Below are 27,721 nucleotides of genomic sequence, written 5' to 3' on the forward strand. Positions count from 1 at the left end.
AGAGGGGGACCAGCACCGCCATGCAGGACCAACCGGGGACCGATCTCTACCCTCGTTTTAGCGTTTCGGTGCTGGTGACATTATGGCAGCACTTCAAAGTTTCTCCGGTGGGTGGGGTGGCGGGGGTGGGCCGGTCGGTGGGGCTCCCTCGAGGCTCAAGTCCGGCCCTGCTCCCTCCCGCCTGTCGCTGCCCGGTGTTGTGAATATTTCCGAGGACGGGGGGGGGACCGGACGACCCCGACTGCCAGCGGTGCTGCCGAGACGAATGCTCGGCGTCTGCGCTCCTGTTTTACTGCGCTGAACCGGGCGAACGCGGATCGAGTTCGTAGCCGGTCCGTCGGCGCGACAGCCCGCTCGAGCTCCGGGCGGACGCGGGAATGGAGCGGAGCGAGGGGGGCGAGAATGAGAGCGGCTCGTCCCAACAAAACACGATGTGGAAACAGTTTCAAGCCAAAGCCAAGCCGCTGCTCAGCCCCAAGCTGGGCGCCAGAGACCCCGAGGACAAGAAGGAGCGAGGGGCGTGGGTGTTCAGGAAGATGAAGCGGAGGGAAAATCTCGTCCTGGACCGGGTGATCTCCTCCTCGCAGCCCGACCTGCTCTTCTCCTCTCGGGTGGACGTTGAAACGAAGGAGGCTCAGCTCTGCGGCAAAGCGGCGGGGAGCGGCTCCGGACTCGACCGGCACAAGCTGCCGTCGTCCTCCAAGCACGGGTCCGCCAGCCCCAGTAAGCCCACGGTGGCTCAACTGGTGCAGTCCCATCACAAGAGCTCCTCTCTGGGGTCTGCGTGCCTGGAGCGGCTGGCCGAGCCACCGGCCGGCGGCGGCGGCGAAGCGGCAGCAGCTGCCGCAGCGGCAGCAGCAGAGACGCAGCCGGAGACCAAGGATGAGCAGCCGGTGAGCTCCTGCCTCTCAGATATGATGGTTTGGTCTTTTGATGTAACGGCCGTGTGCGAAGAAGTGTCTGAAATGATAACCGGACGTTTGCGCGCTTACTTAGGCAAGTTTCGGAGGGGAGCGTTGCCGCAGACGTGGCCACATAACAGAACCCGTGTTTAGTTGATTTTCGAAGTGGAAGGAAGTGAATGCGACCCCCTGCAGCAATCAGAGACCAAAAACGACCCTTTCTTCAAATGTTCATGGTACTGTACCTGTTACTTTCTATTTCACGAGCTTAAAAAAAAAGGAAGAAAAAAAATTTACTATTTGGGGCATGGTGCAAAAGTTTGGGCACCTGCCTAAGTACGTAGCTGCACATCTGTTTAAATCTCCTAAAGGTGATGCATCCAAACAGCTTGCTGTACGCAACAGTCCAGAACCCAGAGATGTTCGGCTTACGATGACATAAAGCAGCAAAACCTCACCAGCGAGACGCTGGAACCAGAAAATGTTTGGCCTTTTTACCCAACAAATGACTTTTAGTTTATTTAGTAATCCTAAGTATCACGGGTGCAACGATACAGAGTGTGAATGCGATTGAAAGGTTTGAGTGAGGGAAGAAAAAGAGGGATTGTGTGTGTTTTTCCAGTAATTACAACAGAGCGTGTGGGCTGTGCTCCGCTTGTGTTGACGCTGTTCGGGGCAAACAGCTCTTTTACAGCTTCCAGTAAATACCTCAGGTTGACGTACAGTGCCTCAATGAGCCTGGGGACGGGTTCACATCAGCCGCAGGTCTGACCCGGACCAAGGGGTTGGTAGACCGGGGAAAAACCAAGACCCTTGGTACGCAAGACGAAGGGGAGAAACCACTGGGGTGCAGAAGGAGCCATAGGTGGGAAAAAAGTTGTCACTGCAAAAAACATGAAAGGAAAGATTTAACAATTTCAATTTGCCACAAAGTCCAAAAACTGGAATTAAAACAAGTGCAAGTCCAGTATTGTTTTAATGTTTTATTGGCCTATAAAACAGCTCAGTTGAAAAGTCCAGCAACTATGTTATTTGTTCATCTGTCCGAGTACATGGCGGAGGTTCGGGGGGAAAGTTGGGGCAGTTGGAAACCCGGAGGAGGTCTGAGTGGTCAGCTTGGCTTGGCGGGGCGGCGGCAGAGTAACTCGCAGGATGGAGGGTGGTCTTTCCCGAACACCTCCCCTGTCCGTGTAACATAATAGTACAGCTCAACAGCACCACAGACCTGATCACCCAGTTGAATCAAAACCTGAACCTCTGAAAGAGTTTGAACGCAAACTGAACGGTAAAACCTTCGCGAAGGAGGCTTTGTCGCAGGACTGCATTAGTTTAAGTTCGGTGTACCTAATAAACTGGGAAGTGTGTGTACATGCGCAGTATGTACTGTAGGGATGGCTAAGTCCTGACACTTACTGTATATGTGACATGGGAGGTGGGGTCCCGCACATCTCGGCAGGAACAAAAACTTGAGTTTGCAGGATAGATGCAGAGAAATGGCCACGAAAGAGACACCCAACTCCTGGGTGTCTCCTGGGTGTCTCACCCAGCTCCTGGTTGCTTCGCCCTAAAAAAGAAAACCAGAAAAAAATGGAAACCGTCACTAAACTCACAACTCATGCACGACATACATAACAGCTCAGTTGGGCCCGAGCTACTCCTGCCCCTTTGCAACGCCACAAGCTGTGCACACGCTTGTGCACAGCTGGCAGGAGAGCGATGACTCGATCGGAGAGCCCGCTTTCTCCATGGTTTCTGGGAGTTGATTCCACGGAAAAGAGGTGCAGGGGGGAAGTGCCGTTTATTTTGGAATGACATCTTAAGGAGGCATGAAATTACGTGCGGTTGCCAAGGTTGGAAGACAAAAAACAGATAATAAGGCCATGTCCCAGTTCCAGGCCATGTACTGATTCTAACCCGGATGTGAGGATGTAAATAGTGTATTCACACGGGAAAATATCCAAATTTGGATACAGAATCTCGCTCAGTTTTTGAGGGTGTTTTTCACGGACTCACGGTGCAGTGTACAAAGAAAATGGTGGAGCTGTTTTGCAGCTGGAAACGACCATGACTAATTGTGGATGTTGGGACAACCCCAGGACCACAGGTGTAACCAATAACTGAAATAATGGCTGCATTCCGTCTACATGTACGGTGCCGGGGGCCTGGTGCACTAAGAAAGAACAATGTCAGTTCTATAAACAGTAAACTTACCCTACAACTATTAGTTACATCTAGGATTTTTTTTTTTACAGTAAGATGAACTGGTTAGATTTTGTGGTGTGTTGCGCGCGTCACGGCTCATCGGACCAGAACCATCATCGGCGTTATTAGTTACACCGCTGCGTTTCCTGTTACAGTGCAATGCAAAGTGTCTGTGGTCGGCGGCCGGTTACGGACGGACGTAGAGCTTCTCACTCGAGTCTGTGCTCGAGTGTCCTGAACAGGCTGCAGCTTTTTCAATAACGATATAGGAATGTCGGCCAAAGGTTTGAAAACAGTGCTTTATTGTTATTTAGACAATAATAACACAAAAATCACTGGGGTAGGGCCTTTCCAGGAAACGGGGGAACGGCCTTCATGTCCGGGAGATTATAAGAATGAAACGAGAGAAAGGGACCTTGACGAGTGCCGAGCAGTTGTGCTGCAAAGTTTTCCTTTTGCCGGTTCCCGTTGTTGTCAGTTCGGTAGCAGCAACAACGCCAGCGGGCACTTTTTTTTTTCTTTGTCTCTTCAAACATAGAAGATCCCTTCCGTGAAGCCTTTATGTGCACTTCAGATACCGTGTGTCAGGTGTTTGCTTAGTCTTTTCCTTTTATTTGTTTTTTGGGATGGTGGTCGGAGGAGACAAGAGAGACCGAAGCACTCTCTGCCGGGAGAACCTTTGTTTCCCTCTGGGGCCTGAGAGTCTCCGTGTCACTACCTGCACTGACCTGCGTCGGTCAAATATCAGGCGTTGTGGAGGCAGAGCTGCAAGATTTTGCATCCGCGCACGGCGTCTGCTTTGCGAGGTCACTGAATAGTGTGAACCGCCGCGAGCCTTCTCAGACCTGTATTTATGAGCGCGCCGTATAATGGCTGAGTGACTGGCTGTTGAAATTATTTGCACAAGTCAAATGGCTGTGTATTTGTCTTTCTGCGTGTGTGTGTTTGTGTGCGTGCAGTGAACCGCACAAGAGTGTGAAAATTGACTCGGTCACTGCATGTTGAGTTTTGCGTCTCTGTTTTTGTGATAGCCGCCCCCGTCTTTCTGATCTTTGTGCTAAGCCAAACTGACGTTTCATTCACCACTCGGGAAGAAAGTGGATTTCCAAAAAACGTCAAACTTTTGCTCTAAGTCCTAATTTACAGATCCGTGAATTCGCACACTAAATGTGGCAGAAGCAGGTCCAGGCTTTGTCTGTTTTTCGACGGCACTCTCACCTTTGGACACTGGTTCAGAAAATAAATCCAAAAACATTTCTTTGAAAAATGTGCACAATAGCTGCAGCGTCATTGCAGTTTTGTTTTGTTTTTTTTCACACAAAAAGTGAAGAGATCTCATGTTAAAATTTGACTTTATGTTGTGAATTTTAGGACACCAGGCTGGCCTTAAATCTGTCTGTGACCTTAAGAGGCTGCTGTCGTTTCCTCTCGACTTACCCTGTCAGTCAGGCTTACCCCACAGGAGAAGGATTAAAGTCGAGCCAATCGGCGCGGTTCCTCCTCATCCTCCCTCCCACTCACCTGTTCCTCCTCCTCTCATTCAGCTTCAACACCGACAGTACCACACCTGCGCCTTCTCTGCTGCATCTGCTTTCTTCGGAGATACTTTCCGAGTTTACGGACGTTTATTTTTCAGCCAATCTGGAATTGCCCGTGTAGCATCCTCAGTGTCTCACCCTCTGCTATGTCTCCCATGTAGTTGCTCTATTTAAAAATAATCCCTACTCCCCTCTTTCCGACTTCCACCACCTCACCTCGTCCGTATTATCCCCCTGCGTCCTGCTCGACCCTGGATCTCTTTCTGAGTGAGGCCCCGGTGGCAGAGTCCCGTCTAGCGGTTCGAGGGTTTCTTCGCTGTGGCTCTTGCGATGAATCCTTTTCCCTCGCCTCCACATGCGGACGGCTGCTGTCGGTGAGCTTATCATCACCATCACTCTGGGTCACCAAATGATTATTTTCATTATCGATTAATTGGTTAGTTGTTTGGTCGGTAAAACGTCAGAAACACAGTGAACAATGAACATTTTGAACTTTTTGTATTCAACCAACAGTCAAAAACAAAAAAAGACACTCAGGGTACTACAATGTAAGACTGGAAAAAGTGCCAAATCCTTGCACCGGAGAAGCTAGAACCATCAAATGTTTGGCATTTGGCCTCATTTTTCAATTCGTATCAAGTATCTTGATTTGTCAGGTATTTAATTAGCTGGATCAGACAAAAACAGGTGTGTCTGTTTGGTTATTTAATCAGTAAACAGGAGGATGACATAGGACAGGATTGACATATTTGTGCTGTGGAAACAGCACCTAAAGGGACACACATTGGGACTGTTGAGCCGATTCTGAAGTTGATTTGACGACTGATGGGACCCAGTTGGATCTGGTTTGTTCCAGTCTGGGTCAGTTGGTGTTGCCAGGGGGCAGATAAAATCATATACTGTGTGGTATGTAAAGACTCTAATCTTAAATCTTCGGGTCAAGTCGCTGCCGTATTACAAACTTTTACTTGAAGTTGGCTTCGTTTTACAAAGTTCACTCCGCTCCAGGTCCCTCTTTGGGCTCTACAGTCCCACAAACCTCTCCATCAGGATCTCAACAACCTCTGAGTTGTTTTTTTTTCTCCTTTTTGGCACAAATGTCTCTGCACAGAATCAGTACAAGCTGCTGGTTGGACTCCACGTTTGTTTTGGTACGGGAACATGTGACAGCCGGAGTTCTCGGTGGATCTGTGGGGTCGTCTACCTCCAGAACTCCAGCGGTTACTGGTTCAGTGTGATGTCTAGTGGATTTACTCGGTCGTGAGGTTTCCGCTCCTTCCTGTTGGTGGTAACCATTTTTATGTGTGGTTTGTCCAGTCTTTGTAGCTTTCAGCTGGTCTTCGCGGTTTGTCCCAAGCTTAAACTTCAAGCCTCTGAGTGGGCTTTTCTCAAGTCGACAGCTGACTGACCTTTGAGGGCCTTCTGTGGTGAGCTACCGGCTGGTCAACATCGCACTAGACTGCCCACAAACTTTGGTACAAAACTATTTTTTTCCCCCCTTTTTCAACAAGTACACGTAATGTTAGCGTTTTCAACCACGAGTGATTTAATATATCTGTTCCTTTACAACATAAAACATTCGGGTAGCCACATCCTGCTGTTAAGTTTGTATTCCATCAAGGAAGTGGAAGCAGACTGGGTTCCTCTCTTTATGATTTTCTAGTTAAGGGTCTCAAGTGTCCTCAGAGGGAACTTTACAAGCATGGAGGGATGATCGTAACAATAGACGACTTGACCACAGAGGACTGAGGAAAATATGCGAGGAAACAAGACGTGTTCGAAAAATACCTTTAAAGTAACGTACTGTATGTTACCTCTGTCAAAATTCCCAAATATTACTTCAATATCCCTGACACTTGTACTGAATGTAATGAGGTCAGATGAACACTCTTTCGTGGTCGTTATAGGAATGTAGGTTGGCGAGGAATTTTTCTTGAGAGAGGCACATCATATAAAATATTAATCACAAATTTATACCCTCAGGATCATAATATAAAAAAGGGCCAAAATGTACTTAATAGTATTGTGTATTTTGCAGGCAAACCAGTACTTTGTATTGTTCTTGCGTGGAGAAGTTCGAGGGGAGGGTCGGTGTGGGTGGGGTTAAGGACATGACATGATGGGGTTTGGACTTTTCTGTGTTCGTGCTTTACTCTTAGAATTCCTTCCTCTCCTATTTATGTTAAATGTTAATGTTAATGTTAAATTACAGGCAGAAGTAGAAGCGAGAAAGGCTGAACAGCCTTTCACCAACGAATTGGAAGCTTAGCTTGCTGACATTAGCAATGATTTCCCCTGCATGTTTCTTCAGCACCTGCTGAGTCATCCGTAGCTCCTCTGCACTCACTGCATGTTGAGTTATAGGAAGGGAGGGAGATCCGGCTTGCTGGGTCTTTTTGTGGGACAATAAAAGCACAAAATATCAGCAGCCCTTTCCTTTAACGCCGGCATCAGTATGTGCAATGGCCACTTGAAGCGAGGATTCACAATGTGTAGACTTTGATGACAAAATCGAGCTTCTCTGCAAGAGGCGGATGATGTCGTGTTTTCCTCAACAGGAAACGGTGAGATCAGTTTGCATCAGTTTACTTTTCCCCTTCAGCCTGGGTTTGAATTGATGGTCAGGTGTCATTGATGTGGGCTCTGGTCCACATGAGCGACTGTATGTGAGAAACAGTTCGTGTTAGTCCCGCACAGGCCCACGTGTGCTGCCGTGGCCTCGTGTCTGCAGACACAAACCGCAACCTTCTCTCAGCGGTGCACTCTTTCATCCGCCGGTGCCCTGGCTTTGTTCACCACGTGTTCACCACTTTATGGTTTCTTTGTGCTCAAATTGACTCTCTGTGAGTATTAATGAAAGAGGTGCAACTCACACTGTCACGCTTTTGCATTTGATCACAATTCACCGTTTCTTCAGTACGGTTCATACCTGCAAAACTGTTGACATTCCCATCAGCCCCAGCTGTACTTTCTGCCGAGTGCTAATTAGCAAATTCTAGCATGCTAGCAGACTAAACTAAGATGGTGATAATGGTAAACATTACACCTGCTAAGCTTCAGCATGTTAGCACGTTAACGTGCTGACGTTATCATCGAGCTCACTGTGTCTAAATGCAGCCTCACTGAGCTGCTAGCACGGCCACGCAAATAGCAGAAACGGAAATTATGATGAAACAATTTCGAGATGATTCAGAGATGAGAGAGTAAGTCTGTGGTGTTAAATCATTCAGCAGGCACGTAAACGGAATATCACACAATCGCTGTCTAGTTAAAATAATCAATGAAATGTTTTCTTGGTGCTTGAATTTCGTCTGCGTATTGGGACCGTGGCCAAGTGAATTGAAGGAATTGTTTCAGTCGTTCTTCAGGCACAAGACGGACAAAACAGGAGGTTTTAGAGGGGGATGCTCCAGGCACGTCTGATCTGATAGTTATATTTATCCGAGCGTTGATCAGACATGTGTCTGACACATCGACATAGCAGCGTGTGACACGATCAAGTAGAGAGAAGAGGTATCACTCTGATGGATTTGCCAGCGCTACAGGAACTCATCTGGCTCGTGGTTGTAGAGCGGCGTTACGGAGCGGAACTAACGGCTAGGTGCAGCTCGAATCCTGAGAGACAAAGGACTAAAGCCTTGGCCTCATGCACAGAGTGTGTGTGTAAACACAGATATATACACAGCCTTAAAATAAGTGTGCATCAGTAGAGCTGATGGGATTGTACGTGACCCGATGCTATTCTCAGCTCGGTGCTTTGCTTCCTGATTTACTGCCACAAGACAGTTAATCCTCTCTAAGTCTGGCAGCCTGATTAGTCCTACATTGTCAGCTCCCTGACTCAGCTTTGGACCGGGTTTCGGGGCGGTTTTTTTTTTGTTTTTTTTTTGGCTGCTGCTCTTCTGTTTCCCCCATTCATGCCCGCCGAGGTGATTATAGATGTGGTGTGATTTAAGACGCGTTGGCGCCGCGCCCCGGTGACCTCGACCGTCATAACGAGAGGCAGAGCGAAACCTCAGGAGCTGCCTCAGACCGGATCTACTGATGCGATCGTACGCTGCTGCCGCCCTGCTATCTGTATTTTCTGAGGCTGCAGGAGAAAAACATCAGCAGTCAGTTCATTACAGCCATGAGGGCTGCTAAACAGAAGCACATAACAACTGTTCCAGTTTCTAGAGAACTTCATGCCCCATATTTTCTCGATTTATCTCTCTCACAGCTGACTTATACAACTTTCCACCAAGGATTTTTTTTCCTCGGCAAAAAAAAATCTGTATTTTTAGGTCTACATGTGCAAAACAGTTGAGCGAGAATAATAAATAAAAAACAGCGCCACTTACGAGGTGTCATCAATCTGCATATCTTTGTTTGTTTTTTTAAAATCACGCTTTCCCATACAGCTACTCACGGGCTCTCAGTAACAGATGCTTCAAACCTCCCCCGTAATGATCTGTGAGCACAGACGGGGCAGAAAAGCGAAAGTCTGCTCCCTAGTTCATCTGCCCCTGCTCGTGTTGACAGGATGTCAGCCTGAGATCTGAGAGAGACAGCTGTTAGCTGGCGTTCGATCCCCGGAAGGCGGAATCCACACACTGCTCGCACGACTGCCAGGGCGCCACATCGCTCACCTTTTCTATCCCTCTCGTAGATGGGATCCCTGGACCGGATGCGAGATATCCAGGGTGGGCTAACGGTCCTGACTCACGGCAGTTCACGGGACTGACGCGACTCGAGGCGGGCTCGTACAGCAGCCAACATCTGTGTCAGATCTCAAGCTAAAATATCGTTTGTCGACATTTTACACATCATGCAGCCCCAGCTGAACTTACAACAGGTAACCACTGCGCACAGGGAACATTTAACACAGATGCACGTGTTCGCTGAGAAAAGGCAGAAATGCAAAGCGAAGTCTGGGGAGACTGAGACTCGATGTCGGATCATTCAAATAAAATTGCGATTAATCAGAAAATACTTTTTTTCTTTATCCAGCCCTAGTTATTGTGTAATTGTGAGATTTTTTTTTGTCCCTGTGAAAGAAATTCTCGGGTTGTCCTCGGGAAGGATCTAAATTAACGAAGAAAGGAAGAAACATTACACAAAGTATTGATTATAAAATGCACCAATCACGATATTTATATTCATAAAGGATCAAATGAATGCGTGTAGTGAGTGAGGAGTCGCTCACGGTGACAGACCCACATTCATTACCACCAACTCTGCAGTTCCTCTCGGCTCGACGGAGATTCTCGGCCCCTTTTGGCTCAGTGCTTTGAATTTCACGCCTGCGAGCTCCACTTTTTTTTTTTTATCACTGGTGCGCTACCTGCTGAGCAGCAACCGGCAGACGGACCCAGCCAGAGAGCAGCTGGTGGACCCGGCGGAGCGTTTAGCGGCTGGAGAGCCAGATGTTTCCATCAGGAGCCGGTGGAGATGAAAACAGAGCTAAAAGGGAGAATGGATTTTGAACCTGAAGTGAATGATGATGTTGGTCTGTGTCTGCTGGGTGATTAATTAGCCGACTGCTTGCTGAGACATTAGTCAAAACAGCTTTATAAAGTGATAATATGCCAGTTTTTTCAGCTCAGCCTCACCTTTTTTTTTACCTGCAGCCTGTTATCTCCTTATTTAACATCATCACGTGTGAACCGGACTTACGCCACTGGTCACATCCTCCACCTGAGGATGGAGACTGCGCAACCTTTCAACAGCCCCCCCCTCCCCACGATAATACAACGTACGCACTCGGCCTCACCGCGGCACACAGGATGGTCTCACTTATTTTATTACGCTGTTTTCAGTTGCCGCCCCGTGGAATTTCCGCAGCTTGCAAAATACCAGAGCAGGACTTGGCACACTTCAATTACCCCAGGAAGCAAGTCTGTGTTTCATCATGCGAGTAACTGATTTCTGGTTGAGAAGCGGAGCTGATGAGGGTGATGCCGTGCGCGCTCACCCGGCAGCCGTCAACTTCAACTCGTGTATTTGGTAAGTTTGACGGGGAAATGTTGGCTGAATATAACATGAAGTTTTATGAGCCACTGACGGAGGTGAGGGAAGGAAAAGCTTGAGCATTTGCCAGAGGTACTTTAATGTCACATGCGGCCTTGAAACTTGAGGTTTGTTGAAACAACAGACACATTCACCACGTCGCCGTGGCTTCCACACATTTTGACACATGCTGGATGACTGTGCTTTGTTTTATCTCTGGACCCACACCAATGTAAAAACGTCAGCTGTTGTTATTACGGATGTCGGCAGTGCCGGGAAGTAAAGAAGTAGATTTACTCAACAACTGAACTTAGTACAGCTCTGAGGTACTTTTACGTTACGCCACCACATTCCAGAGGGAAATAATCTACTTTTTACTCCACTACGTTTATTTGACAGTTATAGTTACGATTACTTTACAACTTAAGATGTTACATGAAAAAAGCGTTTGATAAGCTTAGAAAATACAACATATTGGTAAGAGTAAGCCAGTGGCTTCCAGCCAATTGCTGTGGCCCTTTGTCATGTTTGCGTATCACCACTTTGTTTTTTCTTCTTTCCCACTGGTCGTCTCATCTCATGTTTACCTGGTTCTCCCTCTGGAGGGGCCCGACCCCAAGGTTGGGAACCAGTGGACTGAACTATCTGAAGTTGAAATCGGCAGCTACAACAGTGAACTGCTGCTGAAGCGTAAATGCTGAAGCACCAACAGCTGGATTTGAATTCCTGCTCAAATTCATACGCTCCTTTCTTTATTCTTTGCTCAGACAGTTTTTTGATTTACATCAAACTCGTGCCAGTTTTAGGCAAAGTGGTTGTACAGCTGCTTGCGTTTAACCAACATTTCAAGGAATAGTTTTATTTCCCAAAATGTCAAACTATGTACTCCATGTACTACAACGTGGACTACATGTTAACGTGGTAATACTGTAAATCGGAATCTGAGATAATTCCACATGTTCATAGTGCAGCTTCGTTTTTTTTTTCAGGCATTTTCTAGAAATAAAATGCAGTTTGTTTGAAACAAGACAGAATAGGGTAAATTACAACACTAGTATCAAGAAAATGACAAGTTAGATGACAAGTTCATTTGTATTGGAAACAGCTGATCGGTCTCAACCTGTTGACAGGCTTTCTCGGTTTTTTCGTATGTTAGCAAGTACGACAGTCGCAAACTTCAGGCAGGAGCGCCTGAAGACACCAAAGAATCCCGCACACTTTCAATCATCTGTACTCACTTTATCGAGGCCTTTTCGGTTCTCGGACTTTCGTTAGGGAAAATTCACGATGTCCGTTTATCTGGATAACATATGAAGTTTACCTGATGATGGTCTGAGGACCACAACACTGTTAATAATTGGAGTACAAGTGATCGACGGTATGTCAGCGCTTGTGTAGGACTGAATAATGGACAAAATAACGGGTTCAGATGGAGGCTTGTGTGAAAATCATTTAGTGGCTCCTGTGTTGTCGGTTCATTGATCCAGGGGCTGCTTTGTGCAGAATGTCTAGACTTGTTTTGAAACTGTCTGAGCTGTAACACACGGCTGACACCTCTGTTCATATCCCGCAGCCATACAGTGCGGTCCTCGCGTATCATCAGGTGATGGAAGTATTGACCGGAGCGTCTCTGTAAGTGCATGTGTGTGTTGACGGGACGCTACGTCCCCAGCTGAGTGCTTCCATTGCTCTAAACGTGATGTATGGTGAGATTGACGTTTGATTAACACCGTCGTCCACATAAACACCGAAACAGATGTTTTTAAAGCAAAGTCACTTCCAACTTTTTGAACCACAACATCAATTTACGAGGTGAAATGTGAAAGGTGTCGCTTACAGTGTGGTGAACTATTAAAAACCCGAACGACAGATCTTCCTGCTGTGATTTTGTGTCTCTGTGTAGATGTTTTTGTCTCTTTTTGGCCATTTTGAGTCATTTGGGGTTGTCTTGTGTCTCTTTGTGTTGTTTTGCGTCTACTTTTGGTCCTTTTGCTTCTCCTTGTGGTCAGTTTGCCTCCATTTGTAGCTGTTTTGCGTCTCATTTGGTTGTTCCGTATCGCCCCGTGGTAGTTTGGGCCTCTTTAAAATCCTTTTGCATTTCTTTGTGATCTTTCTGAACCTCTTCCTGGTCCCTTCGCGTCTCTTCTTGTAGTTATTTTACTCGATTGACTTTCCTACACGAAACGTCAGCAGTCACTTCACGCAGAAGCCGAAACTGGTGGGCACGTTCAGTAATCCATCCGTGGGTGTTTTTGTCTGTGCGTGTCGGTGGTTGGATTTATAAATGGGGCAGAAGTTACAGAATTTTGTGCATCCACGTGTAGTTGATGTGGGTGAGACAGGTGTTTTTTCACAGAAACCTTCACGCTGGCTCGCATCCACGACAGGCAATGAATTGGTGTTAGGCCGTATTGCACTGCATCGCGTCTGTGGTGCATGCTCAGTTTCTGCATTGCCACAGTGGAAGTGCCGTTGCTGCAGTGAAAGCGAGAGTCACCCGGTGGAAAAAAACACATCAGCTCTACACCGCTGTGGACGGAGGGGGAAGAAGCTACTCTCGTGTAATTTCCTGTCAGTGGTCACCCCTGGGATGAGTAACCGAGCTGAATTACACGCTTCAGTCAGCCTTAGCTGTGTGCGAGCGTGGATGCAAAACGCGACGGCGCTTCAGGCGGCTTTCAGCAACTTTTGTTTCTCTAGAAAATGTCGGTGGGTTGCCTTTGAGAGTGGGGGACTTCTGCAGTGTTGGAGTGACTGATTTCAGGTTGTGTTGTCTGTAATTAAGGCGCTTTTCCCCACAGGGTATGGCTGCTCCGTGCTCCTCGGGGGGCCCTCCCGAGCGAGCCGCCACCAGCTCAGGGATGTACAAGCTGGAGATCGAACTCAAGAGAGGCCACAACCTGGCCGTACGAGACAGAGGAGGTACAGTTATATCTTGTCGATTATTTTTTTTTCTTTTCTGTTCTTGCAGTTGTGGATCTGCGACAGCTTTATTTGTCTTTTCAGGCAGCAGTGATCCATATGTCAAGTTCAAACTCGCCGGTAAAGAGGTGTTCAGAAGCAAAACCATCCACAAAAACCTCAACCCGGTGTGGGATGAGAAGACGACTATAATAATGGAGAGTCTGAGTGAACCTTTGTATGTCAAGGTAAAGGCTTGGACACAAACACACAAAGCTTTTCAATGTGCACTCTTGATGAAAATCTGTGGGGATGTTTTGTTGTTGCTCCTCTGCAGGTGTTTGACTATGACTTTGGCCTTCAAGATGACTTCATGGGTTCTGCTTACCTCTACCTGGAGTCTCTGGAGCAGCAGAGGTATTTTCCCCCGCCGACACTCATGCCACAGTTTGGTATCATTTTTGTCTCCCTCCCCAGATGGAACAAAACTACCCTTTTCAGTTCCGTTGCGTTGCTGCAGCCAGTCTACGAATCGGTCACGTCAGGATACAAAAGCAGACCGCACTGTACATGCGCGTGTTTATCCCTCAGATCTACGTATATCATCGATATCTCTACAACAATTGGATGGATCACCTTGACATTTTGTGCAGACATTCATGTTTCCCAGAGGATGAGTCCCACTGACTTTGTGATCCTCTGACTTTTCATCCAGCGCCATCATCAGGTCCAAATTTAAAATTGTCCAAAACTTTGGTTTCTGCAAAACTAATGACGTCCTCACTCTCAGCTGTGCTTTGTGATTAGTGCTAATTAGCAAATGTAAACTGAGATGATGAACACGATAAACGTCGTATCTTAAAAATATCAGCATGTTGGCAGAATCTGAGTCTTGTTTACTTTTGGCCTGAGCCAGGCTAGCCGTTTCCCCCCGTTTCCAGCCTTTGCGCTAAGCTAAGCTGAGCGTCTCGCGGCTCTAGCTCCGCACTGACGTCAGAGTGCCGTCAATCTTCTCGTCTAACTCTCAGCAAGAACGCGAATAAGCGTAGTTTCTTTAACATGGTGGGGAGTGGAGTTGATCGTGCAGCAGCACATATTCATACCTGTGTGTCACAGGACGATACCTGTAACTCTGGTGCTGAAGGACCCGCAGCACCCGGAGCAGGACCTGGGCTCCCTGGAGCTGGCCGTCACCCTGAGGCCTAAAGACAGTCCCATAGAGGAACAACGAGACTCGACGGTACGTATACTGGCGATGACATCTCAACCCCCGCTCTCCTGTTCTCTCAGTTCATTTAAATATAAATGTGATCTTCTTTGCTTATGAACACTGAGCATCTTCATAAAATATTACATATACAGCTACTATGTTACACTGAATAAAAATGAGTTATTACAGTCCAAACTCGTCGATGAGTGCAGGCTGGGTCTTAAGGCGGTGAAATTAGTGAAAATTCCCTGTCACACGTTCCCGGAGGCCAAAGAGAAAAGATGCAGCAAATCCCCACGTTTCAGAGCCTGTGACCAGAAAATGTTCAGCAGTTTTCCTCGAGTTAATTACGGTTAATGACTCAAAGGTTTATCCAGTTATTAAATTACAATTTATTTTCAGTTGATCTCCTGATCAATTCGTCTGCTAATCTGCTGGTTCCCAACCACAGGCTCTCAACCCCCCACATGTAAAATTTCAGGGGTTATAAATTTAACTGGATGGAAAAACATCTGCTGCACAAAGTGATTGTAATTTTCAACTGCTTCAGCTCTAATTGTATATACTGTTGAATATTTTAATCTATAAAAAAAGTTTTACATATTTTATCAGGTCTTTAAACAGTTATTAAACAGTGGTTTTTTTGGGGGGGTTTTTGAACAGACCAGTAACAAAGATCAACATAATAAATGCGAACGGGGGCAGAGAAGAGATCAGCAAAAACAACCAAGCTAAAAAACAGCTATGGGCTTTTCCAATTCAGGAAAATTAACCTACATGTATATCTGACCCCAGTTGTGTGGCTCTTCTCATTTGAATGGACACATTCTGCAAAACGTTTTGGAAATATAGCTCAAAAAAAATTGGAAAGTTTAGGAGGGAGGAAAGAGGGGGGAAAGGGAGGAAAGCTCTGATCTGCTCCGATCACAGCTAACATCTACGTTAGGATACGTCTTGGCAAATTGAACTTCAGAAAAATGCAACCTTAAACATAAGCACCTTAAACTGCGTAAGGTCATCCATAGTGCAAACTGAGGCTTTCAAAGGGCGTCATATGTTTAACATGTAAAATCTTAATTTGTAAGGTAGCGAGTAGAGCTGTCAAATAAATGAAGGGGAGGAATTTACTGGTAGTATAGTATTTCACTCTGAAATGTGATGCAGTCCAAGTATAAAGCAGCTACAAAGTGATAATAATCAGGTAAAGCACAAGTTCTTCAAATTTGTTCCTAAGCTCTGTACTTGAGTAAATGTACTGAGTTACTTTGCACCTCTGTATGCACACAGGTAGTGTACGAACATGTGTGCATACAGGGTGTGTATATGTGTGTGTATATCACATGTGTCTGTTAGGATTTTAGTTTTTTCAGGCAGTAACAACGATCTTTGTGATCTTGCGTCTGTTTCCTGCAGCAGAGGGAGGTTAAGGCGTATCGGTGGAAGCCTTATGTGAACAAAGTGAGTGCAGCGGTGATTAGGCTCATAGTAACTTCCTATAGCTTGGCCCTGACTGAGCCTCTCCTACTTTACCTCTTAGTCTAGTGCGGAGCTTTTTCCTTAGAGAGCAGTTTAGTTTATTGCCATCTGATGGACAATCTCATTTATCAGGCTTCCTTGTAAACAGTCCTATGATTGCTATGATTCCAGTTTATCTTTATAGCCTTTAACGTTTAGTTTTAGTTAGTTTTTCTGGTTTTTCTTTTTGTCAGCTTTTGTTCACATCTTCCCTCAGCAACTCTTATGAATAAAAGGAAGAATAACTAGAATTATAGAAAATTTTTTCCCCTCACCACTGATCTCAATGTGGCCTCTCCTTAAAAGGCAAAAGCTAAAAGAAATTCGTCATGTTTTTAAATTTTAGTTTTCATTTTTACAGCAGTAGATGTTATTTGGACTGACTAATAGTGAAATGTAATCATTACTGAGTGCTTAAGGGTTTTTTTTTTTTGCACTTCCACAAAGTTTGGGGACTTTGAAGAGACAGATTTAAAAAAGGGTCATAATCGAACCAGCAGAGGCCGAGATATTCTGACTTTCAGTCATGAACAAGGATCATCCTACATTTCCCTTAATGCAATGCAACAGCATCTTTTGTTGAACCTCCTCTGCTTGTTTCTTCATCCAGAAGTTACAGAGCAGACTGATGATTCATCTGGAGTCATGTTTGTGTCACCTGATGAATGTAAGTCCAGTACCCCCTCTCTTTTAGCTCTGGTTTTGGTCTCCACCAGCTCCCGAGGGAAATATCTGTCTCTTCAGCTGCTACATACTCCACTACATTCACCACCTGGTCTCTGGCTGTGTCTGTCTGCTGTTTGCTGCTTAGCAGGTGGTGGACGGTGGCTTATTTACAGCTGTTCCTCTGAAAACATCTGCATGCTGCGGCCGAAAACGATGCTATGATGAGCGGTGAGAGTGAACCGGAGCAGTAAAGCTGTGGTCTGGACAGATAAACAATGAGCCGAAACTCATTTCATCCATTGTTATTATAAAAACATTGATCCCAGCTGCATTAAGCATGAAGTATTCAGTAGTGATTAAGTTTCACAATGTATTCATTTTTTTTTATTTCGGTCTAATTTGGCGTAATCACAATTTATGTCCAGTTACATACAGTATATCCTTGATTAGTATCGGAGTATGAGAAGATGGTTTCCGAATCTATCCTCACCACTAAGATATTAAAGACAGCCTGTCTGGTTCATGTTTTATTCAGTGTATAAATTAATCATAGTCCAAGTCTTAGTCTGTGCTGAGGCCCCAGTTAGAGAGGAAGAAAGAGATCAACAACGATGAGAGAGAGAGAGATGGAGGGAGACAGAGAAGAGGAGTGAAGATGTGGAAAAATCAACAAAACAACAACAACAGAAAAACAGAGACAACACACTGAAGAGGGAGAGCTGGGTCTCATTAAAGTGCCATTAAAGCTAATGAGCATACCAGTGAGGACACAGTAATGAATGTTCAGTACTCGTAAAGAGCATTTTTCTGTTAGAATCTTTTTTTTAGATGCTTTATTCATGGAGCTTAATTGAAGCACTGCGCCTCCTCTTCATCACTTGTTTCCACTCCCCCTAGTTAGAAGTAAACCTGTCCTATAGCCTCCCCTGGTGGCTTAAAAATGATTGCATTTCATCTCAGGGAAAGAGGACTTTGACTGCTTTCTTGTGTCCATGTTTAAACCGCCCTTTTTGCAGCCCTCTAGTTGAACTATTAGTCTTTACCCGCCCTACGGGAGTCAGTTGAAATAATGTCTTTTAAATGTATATTCAGACTATGCTGCTCAGGAGGTCCTGGAAACGATCCGCTAAGGTAAATCGCCATCATCAGCGCCTGTGTGTGCAGTCGAAGCTTTCCATTAACACCCCCTGACACTTTCATGTTACTCACCATCCTGTCACTGTGTCGTTTGTCTCAACGTTTTCGTCTCGTGTAAAAAAAGTTTTTCCCGTGGTGTACCGTTCAAATAGACATCAAACGTGTTGTTCATTGAGATCCTTAATTGTCGATTGTTGTGTTGCTGCTGTCATTTCCATCCCAGCGCCTATAACCAGGGCCCTGTTCTTCAAACGCTGAACAATCCAGACTAACAGGATGTTATCAGGCTAAAATGATCCAGCTAATTTACTCAAACAATGTTGGAGGGTTGGTGTGTTAATCTGAAATGAAGTTGATACTCTATATTTTGTATTTTGTCAGCAAATTCCTTGAGTAAAACACAAAATGTATCCTACCAGCAAGTATTGTGTGTGTAAAGAGGCAAACTTGAGTTTCGTCATCCGTCTGATTTAAAGAAGATAAGTGACTCACATTTAACTTGACTCTGATTGTTTCAGTACACAGGCCATACTTGCCAATCAAATAGTTATTCATTTGATAAGAAAATCTTAGCTCCAGGTCCAGTAACCAGCTTTTTTCCAGATGTGCAGTAGTTTACTCGGTTGTTTGTAGGTCGTGAGGTGTGGTTGAAACTCTGGAAAAAGCTATCATATATATATATTTAGATTTTTCTTTGTCATACTAGTGCTTTTAAGGTCAAAAATGAGCTTTCATGCTCTACTTTTAAAACATTTTAGTGTGTAAATGACAAATCCGCGTCCTATTGTCACAATTACAGTAATTAGCACGTTTTCTGGTTTTATTAGCCTGATAACATTTAGACACTTTCAGTCCCCAAATGTCTGACGAATGAATTCTGTCATTTACATCAACAGATTTCAACGTTGTCTCCATAACCTACATTTTTCTCATTTAAAATCAACAGTTCCAGATAAATTTAAATCCAGTGCTGAAGAACTGAAATAAAATCATCACCGTTCAAATCAAAGTAACATTTGAAGAACAGGACCCTGCCCGCTGTCCTTTTTCCTGTCACATGATGCATGAAATTCAGTGTGTGTGTGTGTGTGTGTGTGTCTGCTGCGTGTGTGTGTGCGTGCGCGCGGACCAGCAGCAGCAGTCGATGCGTCTCTCGGAGCTGCATCGGAAATCCCAGCTCTGGCGAGGGATCGTCAGCATCGCGTTGATCGAAGGTCGAAAACTGATTCCCATGGACCCCAACGGTCTGAGTGACCCGTACGTCAAGTTCAGACTGGGACACCAGAAGTACAGGAGCAAGGTTTGTCAGCCCTGACCTCTGGGGGGGGGGGTTTTTACATCTGCCAGTGATATCGCTGTTACAAGCGTTTCTTCAAATAACACAGAACCTTGTTGCTTCTCTGTGTGTGTGTGTGTGTGTGTGTGTGTGTGTGTGTGTGTGTGTGTGTGTGCTCAGACTGTGCCAAAGACCCTGAGTCCACAGTGGAGGGAGCAGTTTGACCTGCATCTGTACGAGGAGACAGGAGGAGTGTTGGAGATCACGGTGTGGGACAGAGACACCGGGAGGAGAGACGACTTCATCGGACGGTCAGTCTGTCCCGCCCCCCAGCCCCCACCCCATAGGACCCCCAGACTGAAAGAGACATCTTCTGAGTCCTTTTGCTTTTCTGTGAGATCATTTTGCGTCCTTTGTGGTGACTTAGTGTCTTTTAACTGAGCTATACGACTTTCAAACAAGACATATTAACAGTCACTCTCACTTCATAGCGAGAGACCGAGACAAATCGTTAACTTTTCAAGTGAATACGTATCCCTCTAGCAAAATTTCTGTAGGTTTTCTACCACATAATGCAAATTCTACATAAAAAATGTGAGTTTTTCCTACACTTTTTTCAATATCTGTAATTATTTTTTAGATTTTTTATTTTGGGTAAAACAATGTAATTTGATGCATGGTTTTCGTCACCTCCTCTCCAACACTTTGATGTCTCTGATGAAGGAGCTTGTTAAATTGTGCAGTGAAACAGAACTTTGCATTTTCCACGCAATGTTTTCTCGTTATAAACTAGATGCAGTAGTTGAGTGAATTTTTATTTTTCCCCCCCTACATTCACTTTCTCCCCACTGTGCTGAGTAGTAAAACCTATTCCTAGATCTTCATCCCATCTTGTCTGAGCTTTTACATCTTCATCTTGTCCCTGTTCTGAAATGTTATATAAGCTTTTAATGTTTGACATCACTTAGTTCTACAGATATTTGATAAGTGGGGGCAGGTTTTGAACTGAAATGATACCATGGCACAGTATTTTTTTGGAATGGTAAAGCGGACGTCAACAGTGTCAGATTACAGTCTTAACTCAGTTTCGACCCAATATGTCGTTGATGAGCTCGCTGTGTTTGTTGCCCAGCTGCCAGTTGGACCTCTCCGCCCTGGCTAAAGAGCACACCCATCACCTGGAGCTGCCGCTGGAGGAGTCCCGGGGCTACGTGGTGCTGCTGGTCACGCTGACCGCCTCGGCCCACGTGTCCATCGCCGACCTGTCCATCACACCGCTGGACGACCCACAGGAGCGCAGGGAGATATTCAAACGATACGTAAGCAGCACTCTAATGACTCTGGAGTGTCTAACAGGTTCAGTACTCATTTAAAAAAACAACCAAATACTACAGCATGAGGTCCTGTTCCCTCTGTCCCGCTCCAGGGTGTGCTGAAGTCGTTCTCTAACCTCAGAGATGTGGGCATAGTGCAGGTCAAGGTGATGAGAGCGGAAGGACTCATGGCTGCAGACGTAACTGGTAAATCAGAGCATTCTTCATAGACGCTCGTAACGTACTTTAAACTGTCCGTGATTCATTATATAACAGCTGTGAATACATTAACCTCATTGTTTCCTTAGGTAAGAGTGATCCTTTCTGTGTGCTGGAGCTGAATAATGACAGACTTCAGACACATACTGTTTACAAGAACCTCAATCCAGAGTGGAACAAAGTCTTCACCTTGTGAGTGACCATCAGTCCACATGTACCTGTTTTCTATGTTTTGTTCGCCTGTTACCAGACGCCCCCATTTTTGTGCACAAGCCCGGAAATAATGTGCCCAAAATGAAACCTGTTAAAGATCTTCGCCCCTTTTGCTTAGAGCCGTAACCCTGGTCACCTTAGAAAGGTCACTTTTTAGATTTTACAACCAAAAAGTCACAATGGGTGTAAGAGATACTGAACCAAAGTGAGGCAGGAAATGTTCTGTGGGATCCATGGTTTTGAGTTGCACGAATGGCCGTTAACCATTCCTCTGATCAGTCTATTGTGAGTCACTCAACTTTAATGGAGCGCGATACTAAATCAGCGGAATAGTATTCAAACGGTGGAGATCTCTGGGACGCAGAACCGATCTTAAAATTTAGGACAGATTCACAAAAACGCAGCTGATTAACTGAGGAATAAACAGAAAGCACAAAGAACAGATGTCACTCGCTGGTTGTGATACCTGATACTGACCAGGCTCCATCAGCCGGAGCCATTATGTATCTCCTCTTCACACTGTTCCCGTCTTTTCTTCAGTAACGTGAAAGACATTCACTCGGTGTTGGAGGTGACGGTGTTCGACGAGGACAGAGACAGGAGCGCTGACTTCCTGGGAAAAGTTGCCATCCCCTTATTGCATGTAAGTGCAACAGACAGACTGCATGTGTTCATGGACGCCTCCGGTCACAGGACATCTGCAGGCATCCTTAAACGCCAGACAAAACTACAAACATATTCAAGTATCCGCAGTGTTAAATGTGTGTGTTTGAATCCACTCAAAGTGTGCAAGTCTGACCCGGGACCGTGTTTCAATTTCTGTCAGATCCATAACGGTGAGCAGAAGAGGTACGTGTTGAAAAATAAGGAGCTGACAGGTCCGACCAAAGGAGTCATCTACCTAGAGTTTGATGTCATCTACAACACTGTGAGTATCAGTCTGTGCTGTGTATGCGGGGGTTCGTGTATCCAGTGGTGGAAAGTACATTTACACGCACTTAGGTACAGCTCTGAGGTATTTGTTACTTGAGTCTGTTACTTTATTATTCTACTCCACTAAATTTCCGAGGAAAATATTTTACTTTTTATTCCACTACATTTATTTGACAGATTTAGCTACTATTTACTTTACAGATTAAGATTTGACATCAAAAGCATAAAATAACCTTGGACAATACAAAACATTGCTGAAGGTGAGACCGGTGGCTTCAGACGTTTTGGATTGTGACTCCTCACAAAACAGGAGTGTGTGGTCGGGGCCCCTCGTCACTTTTCAGAGAGTGCGTCAAAAAATCAAAGACTAGAAAAAAACAATGTAAAAGTTGTGGATCGGACTTGGTTTTTTCCTCTCTCTTCTCCCATGAATCATCTCACGACCTCTCAGATTTATCTGGTGACTGTTCAGAGGGGCCCGACCCCCTAGGTTGGGAACCTCTGGACTAGACCGGCCAACTGCACATAAAGTAGTTAAAATTGCTCCGCCTTGAGCATCAGTACTGACAGCAACCTATATAATTATCTATATCTTTTACCGCAGAACCAGTACTTTTACTTTTGATACGTTGATACTTTGATAATACTTCTGTATTTTTATGTCAGCAGGATTTTGACTTGACTTTTACCTGTAACACATTGTTTGCACGTTGCTGTATTGCTACTTTGTCTGATGTAAAATACCTGAGTACTTTTTCCACCACTGAACCTCTGTCATTTTTCCCTCCTGTCAGCGTGGCAGCTTTGATGCCTGGCCGCAGTCACCTGACCTGCTCTGAGAGTGTGTTTTTTCCCCTCAGGTCAAAGCCGCTCTGAGGACTGTGGTCCCTGCAGAGCAGAAATACATCGAGGAAGAACCGAAAGTCTCCAAACATGTATGTTTATCGGTGTTATTATCCACTATGATGTCAATCATGAGAAGATAACTGAAGAGATGTAGGTCAGTGATGATGATGAGACCACACTAGTGACGATTTAGAGACCATTGACTACACAGCAGTGACTTGAAGTGATGATGCCGCCCTCCTTTAGCTGGATGGATGACCGTTACTCTGTGTCGTCCTATTTTTAAAAGTGCTTTTACCAGTACTTATATTCTAATAACTTGCTTTTATTGTCTAATTCCCACTGGCAATGTTACATCAGCAGCTTGTTAGTTTACGTTTTATTTTAATGTCTTCGTGTATTGTCAGTCAGTCAGACTTTATTTCTGTGGTACCTTTCGTACAGGCCACTGCAGTTCAAAGACCTTACAAGTATAAACAGCAATGACAGCAGGAGATAAAAAGGAAATAATAAAAGCAATAAAACAGACAGAAGGATATATATACATATAGAAACAGGAAATACAATGAAATAAAGAGCCAGATATTTCCCTCAGGAGTTGGTAGAGACCAAAACCAGAGCTGAAAGTAAATTGGTTTATGAGTAACATTCGACTTTAAACGAATGATAATGATAAAAAGGCCATAACATGTCAAATGGGAATGACTGATAGCTTGTTGGGAAGTTCTGCCCCCGAGTGTTTAAAAAAAAAAACAAAGAAAAAAGATGAATGCAGCTTTAATACAAAATCAATGGCTTCAATTCATGAGTTCATATTTTATGTCGTTGTTTCACAACAATGTTACATGATTTAGCATGCTTAACAATAAAGTAAGTATAAGATAGAAAAACAGTTTATACTGTAAAATGAAAAGGGATTGAAACACTTATTAACAGGATTTAATAACATGTACTGTATGGCACTTGATGGCTGCTTGGTTGAGACCGAGAGAAAAAAGTTTTGATGTATTTTTCTCAGTTTTCAGCAGTAAATTTAAAAGATAAAGCGGCCGATATTTTATATTTTTCTTATTGTTACCAAAACCCATGGAAGGAACAAAACCAGCAATCCACATTTGGTGCTGCAGTGAGTATATGGGTCAGCAGGACGATGTGTGTGTGTGTGTGTGTGTGTGTGTGGGCCTGAGTCACAATAAACAACAGTGTGTGTGTTCACGGTGATGAAGGAACATGTGTGAATGGAGCTCTATGGCTCAGATACATCAGGCTTTGATACACAGACAGTTCTTGTTAGTAGGACACATTCACTGTTGGTTTTGGTCTTTTCATGAGATTAATGTAAGAAAAACATAGGATATCACCTGACTTATATTTGAAGTATTCCTAAATATAACTGTTTAAAATAACAGGAACGTGTACTTTGTGTCTTTCAGCTGCTCCAGCAGAATTTTAACCGTGTGAAGCGGTGCATCATGGTCCTGATCAGTTATGGGACTTACGTCAACAGCTGCTTTGAATGGGAGTCTGCACAGCGGAGCATCATCTCCTTTGTGGTATGAAAACCACTGATACACTCACACATGTTGGGTGCTGCTCATGACCTCATTTCCTGTCTCCTCGCTTCTCCATGTGAGGATATGGAAGTGCATTGCGGATCTTTTCTTGTAGATATGGAAAAGCAAGTCATAATAACGATCAAATATTGAATTCATAATTGCGCGAAAAGGTCTCTCCTCTTTGGTGAATGCAATGCGCTTCTGTATTAGAACATCAATAAAGAAAATAAAAACTACACTGCTGCACTAGCAGTCATAACCATGTGCCCGTATAAGAATTTGGACGGTACATCACATTGTCCAACTGTGCCGACAGATGCTGGTTCAGAGGACAGGACGTCTCATTTCACTAAAATCGTGTTTCCTTGATTCCTGTCACCTCGCGTCTTTTCCTGCATCTCCTCCTCGCGTCTTACGTAGGAGAGGATTTAGGGCTGAGGCACGGGGATCAGTGAGGGAAACTCGGAGAGCGTTAAGACGAATGAGAAGCACCCAGTTTCATGTTTTCTTGAATTTCCCGACCTGCTGGACTTTTCCCTCCTCTCAGCTGTTTGTGGTGGTGGTGTGGAATTTTGAGCTCTACATGCTGCCGCTGGCGTTGCTGCTGCTGCTGGTCTGGAACTACATCTTCGCCTCAAGCAGGGAAACTGCTGACATGGTGAGAAAACATGGAAAACAGATTTTTATGAAGCTATTTGTTTCTTGTTTGTGATTTGATTATTGTAATTGCATTTTCATTATAGTTTTATTTACCGTCACATAGAGAAGAAAACCTCAGCTCATCAACGCAAATCCAATATTCATATGCAGCACGTGTTAAACAGTTTTCCTGAGTAAACAAAACAAATCAATTAAATAAAACAGATTTAAAAAAAAATCCCTATAGGATTCATGACTCACAGGTCTATTAAAAACAGACAAAGAAAGAAAAGAAATGACAGAAACGAGGAGAGGGGGCACAAAGAAGTGAAAACAAACAAATGCAAACCAAAAGACAAGCAACACCAAGCAGATAAACACAATTCATGGTCATATCAAATCCAAAACAAATCACCTTAAGTGCACCATGTTAATATTATACAAGAAATCCTACCATATTTCAAACATACATTTATATGAGGCAATGGCTGTTGTTTATGGAAGATTTAGATGCCTAAAAAAACAAAACAAATCGTTTTATGTATGTATTTACTTTGTTGTAAATAGATTATTACATCTGTTAAAATGACAGTTATTTAGCTTTTTCTCTTCGATAACTGAATGAATGGTTTTTCATTGTGACGTGAATTTTCCATGCCGCATTAAAACCAAAACACGGCACAGAAAACAAACTGAAGAGGTCTACTGCATTTCGGTTTTGACCAGCAGAGGACAGCATAGACCTGCAAAACCTAAATACAAAGCACTGTCATTAGTTTTCATGAGGAGGTGAGAGGGAACTTTTTCCTTTTTGAGATGGAAACGCTTCATCGATGCCAAATTGAAAAAAGTGAATTGTCCGAGCGAAGCTATCAATGTTTCTTCAAAGTCTGTTATTTGAAGATATTTCCAGAAATCAATTTTATCCTCCACATTAATTTTTCAAATAAATCTGATAAAAATCAAAATATCCGTGTTTCAAACAGTTCACCAGTCACATGTTTATTGCTTCTTTTTCTCCTGAAGTCAATGGAGGCCATGTTTGAATGGGAGGATGAAGAGGAGGATAAAGAGGACAAGGTAGTGTCGTCATAGAACAGCTGTACATTCATGTGTAATTTTGGCCAGTAGACTGTACCATGTTGGAAAACACTGATGTTTCCCTTGTTCCTGTCAGGACTCAGAGCCCAAGGGCTTCATGGATAAACTGTATGCCATCCAGGACGTGTTCATCAGTGTACAGAATGCTCTGGACGAGGTGGCGTCGTACGGCGAGAGGATAAAGAAGTGGGTATCCCAGTGGTCCAGGATTGTGCACCCACCTTTTATGTTCTGCTCTCCTTCCACCTCGTGAAGTCATACTGAGCAGCAGTAAAAGGCGGTCGTGGCTTTACACCGCTGGTAACTGCTGCATGTCCTCCTGTTCGCAGCGGCCCACACGAGCCTGTTGTGGGTGTGTTTTCCCTCCAGGATTGTGCATCCAGTTTTTCTGATGTGTGTTCTGCTCTCCTTCCGCACAGCACCGTTAACTGGACAGTGCCTTTTCTAAGCTGGCTGGCGATCACCGCCTTATGTTTGGCCACAGTTCTTCTCTACCTCATACCTCTTCGGTACATTGTGCTCGCATGGGGTGAGTCCTGATTTCACACCCACCGCGTGACACCCATGCAGGGAGTCTGCTCGTGTTCTCCAAAAGTGTTTTCTTTTTTTCCTCTAGGTGTGAATAAGTTCACCAAGAAGCTTCGTGATCCGTACATGATTGACAACAATGAGCTTCTTGACTTTCTATCCAGAGTGCCCTCTGATGTTCAAGTGGTGGGTAACCCGTGGCATCTAGGCTTTATAATACTGACGGGAAAGCATGGTCATAACAATTTAAAAGAATGTAGAAGGATGTAAAACCTCAACTATACACGTGAACCACAGGTGTTTGGTTCGGTTCGGTGCTGATTGAGAGTCTGAATCTATCGTCATATTTTTTATCTGTGTGTTTGTGTCTACCTGGCTAACTGTGTGTGTGTGTGTGTGTGTGTGTGTGTGTGTGTGTGTGTGTGCGTGCTGTTGGACAGATGCAGTATCATGAGCTGAAGGTCGACCCCGGACAAAGCCCAAACAAACGCAGGAGGACCAACCTGAGCTAGCTGCTCTGCCACGGCTGTCGTCAGTCCTCCTCTGTGCTGGAACTCACCCCTGTAAACATTTGACCTGTAAACAATGTAAACTATGTTATTTATATATTTCTTGTATATTTTGATGATTATAAAAAGTGTTGGGTTGTTTTTTTGTTTTTGTTTTTGTTTGCTTTGTTACCATGGAAAGACAGATTTTTTTTATATATAAAGAAAAAGCTTTTTAGAAAAAAAAGCTGTTCATGTTTTTTAATACATTTTATTTCCTTTAACAAAACACAGTGTAAACCTGAACGTACGTGTGGTAATAATGTATGTTACAAACGTACATGTGTATGTTACGAAGAAGACGCATGTCTGAAGGTGTGTTACTGCTGCATGGAATCGCTGCATCTCTGGTTGAAGTTTTTTAATTTTTTGTTTCTTGTGTTTTGCACTCAATGTATTGTCAGTATCTAATGTTATTTTAAAGATAGAGCTGCATGTTATTACTGCCACTGTTATTCCATGTATGAAAGAATATAAAAGTAGACACTCA

At 44.4% G+C, this 27,721-nt stretch overlaps 1 protein-coding gene across 6 annotated transcripts; it reads left to right on the forward strand.

Moving 5' to 3' along the window:
• Nucleotides 1-227: 227 nt before the first annotated feature.
• Nucleotides 228-27,721, forward strand: mctp1b (multiple C2 domains, transmembrane 1b). 6 transcript variants are annotated; one of them, XM_040157471.1, is made up of 21 exons: nucleotides 228-893; nucleotides 13,432-13,552; nucleotides 13,637-13,779; nucleotides 13,869-13,948; nucleotides 14,648-14,771; nucleotides 16,867-16,923; nucleotides 19,192-19,359; nucleotides 19,516-19,646; nucleotides 20,468-20,654; nucleotides 20,762-20,855; nucleotides 20,957-21,059; nucleotides 21,621-21,723; nucleotides 21,907-22,008; nucleotides 22,874-22,948; nucleotides 24,293-24,412; nucleotides 24,963-25,073; nucleotides 26,081-26,134; nucleotides 26,232-26,341; nucleotides 26,575-26,684; nucleotides 26,772-26,869; nucleotides 27,124-27,721. In XM_040157471.1, the coding sequence occupies exons 1-21, from the start codon at nucleotides 378-380 to the stop codon at nucleotides 27,193-27,195; spliced, it is 2,679 nt and encodes an 892-aa protein (XP_040013405.1). In that variant the 5' UTR covers nucleotides 228-377; the 3' UTR covers nucleotides 27,196-27,721. The 6 variants fall into 6 exon arrangements, with proteins under 6 accessions (XP_040013405.1, XP_040013406.1, XP_040013407.1 ...); XM_040157472.1 differs by having other exon boundaries at nucleotides 19,195-19,359; XM_040157473.1 differs by lacking the exon at nucleotides 16,867-16,923 and adding an exon at nucleotides 18,015-18,053.

The sequence above is a fragment of the Xiphias gladius genome, chromosome 20 (assembly GCF_016859285.1).
Source record: "Xiphias gladius isolate SHS-SW01 ecotype Sanya breed wild chromosome 20, ASM1685928v1, whole genome shotgun sequence".
Lineage (NCBI taxonomy): Eukaryota > Metazoa > Chordata > Actinopteri > Istiophoriformes > Xiphiidae > Xiphias > Xiphias gladius.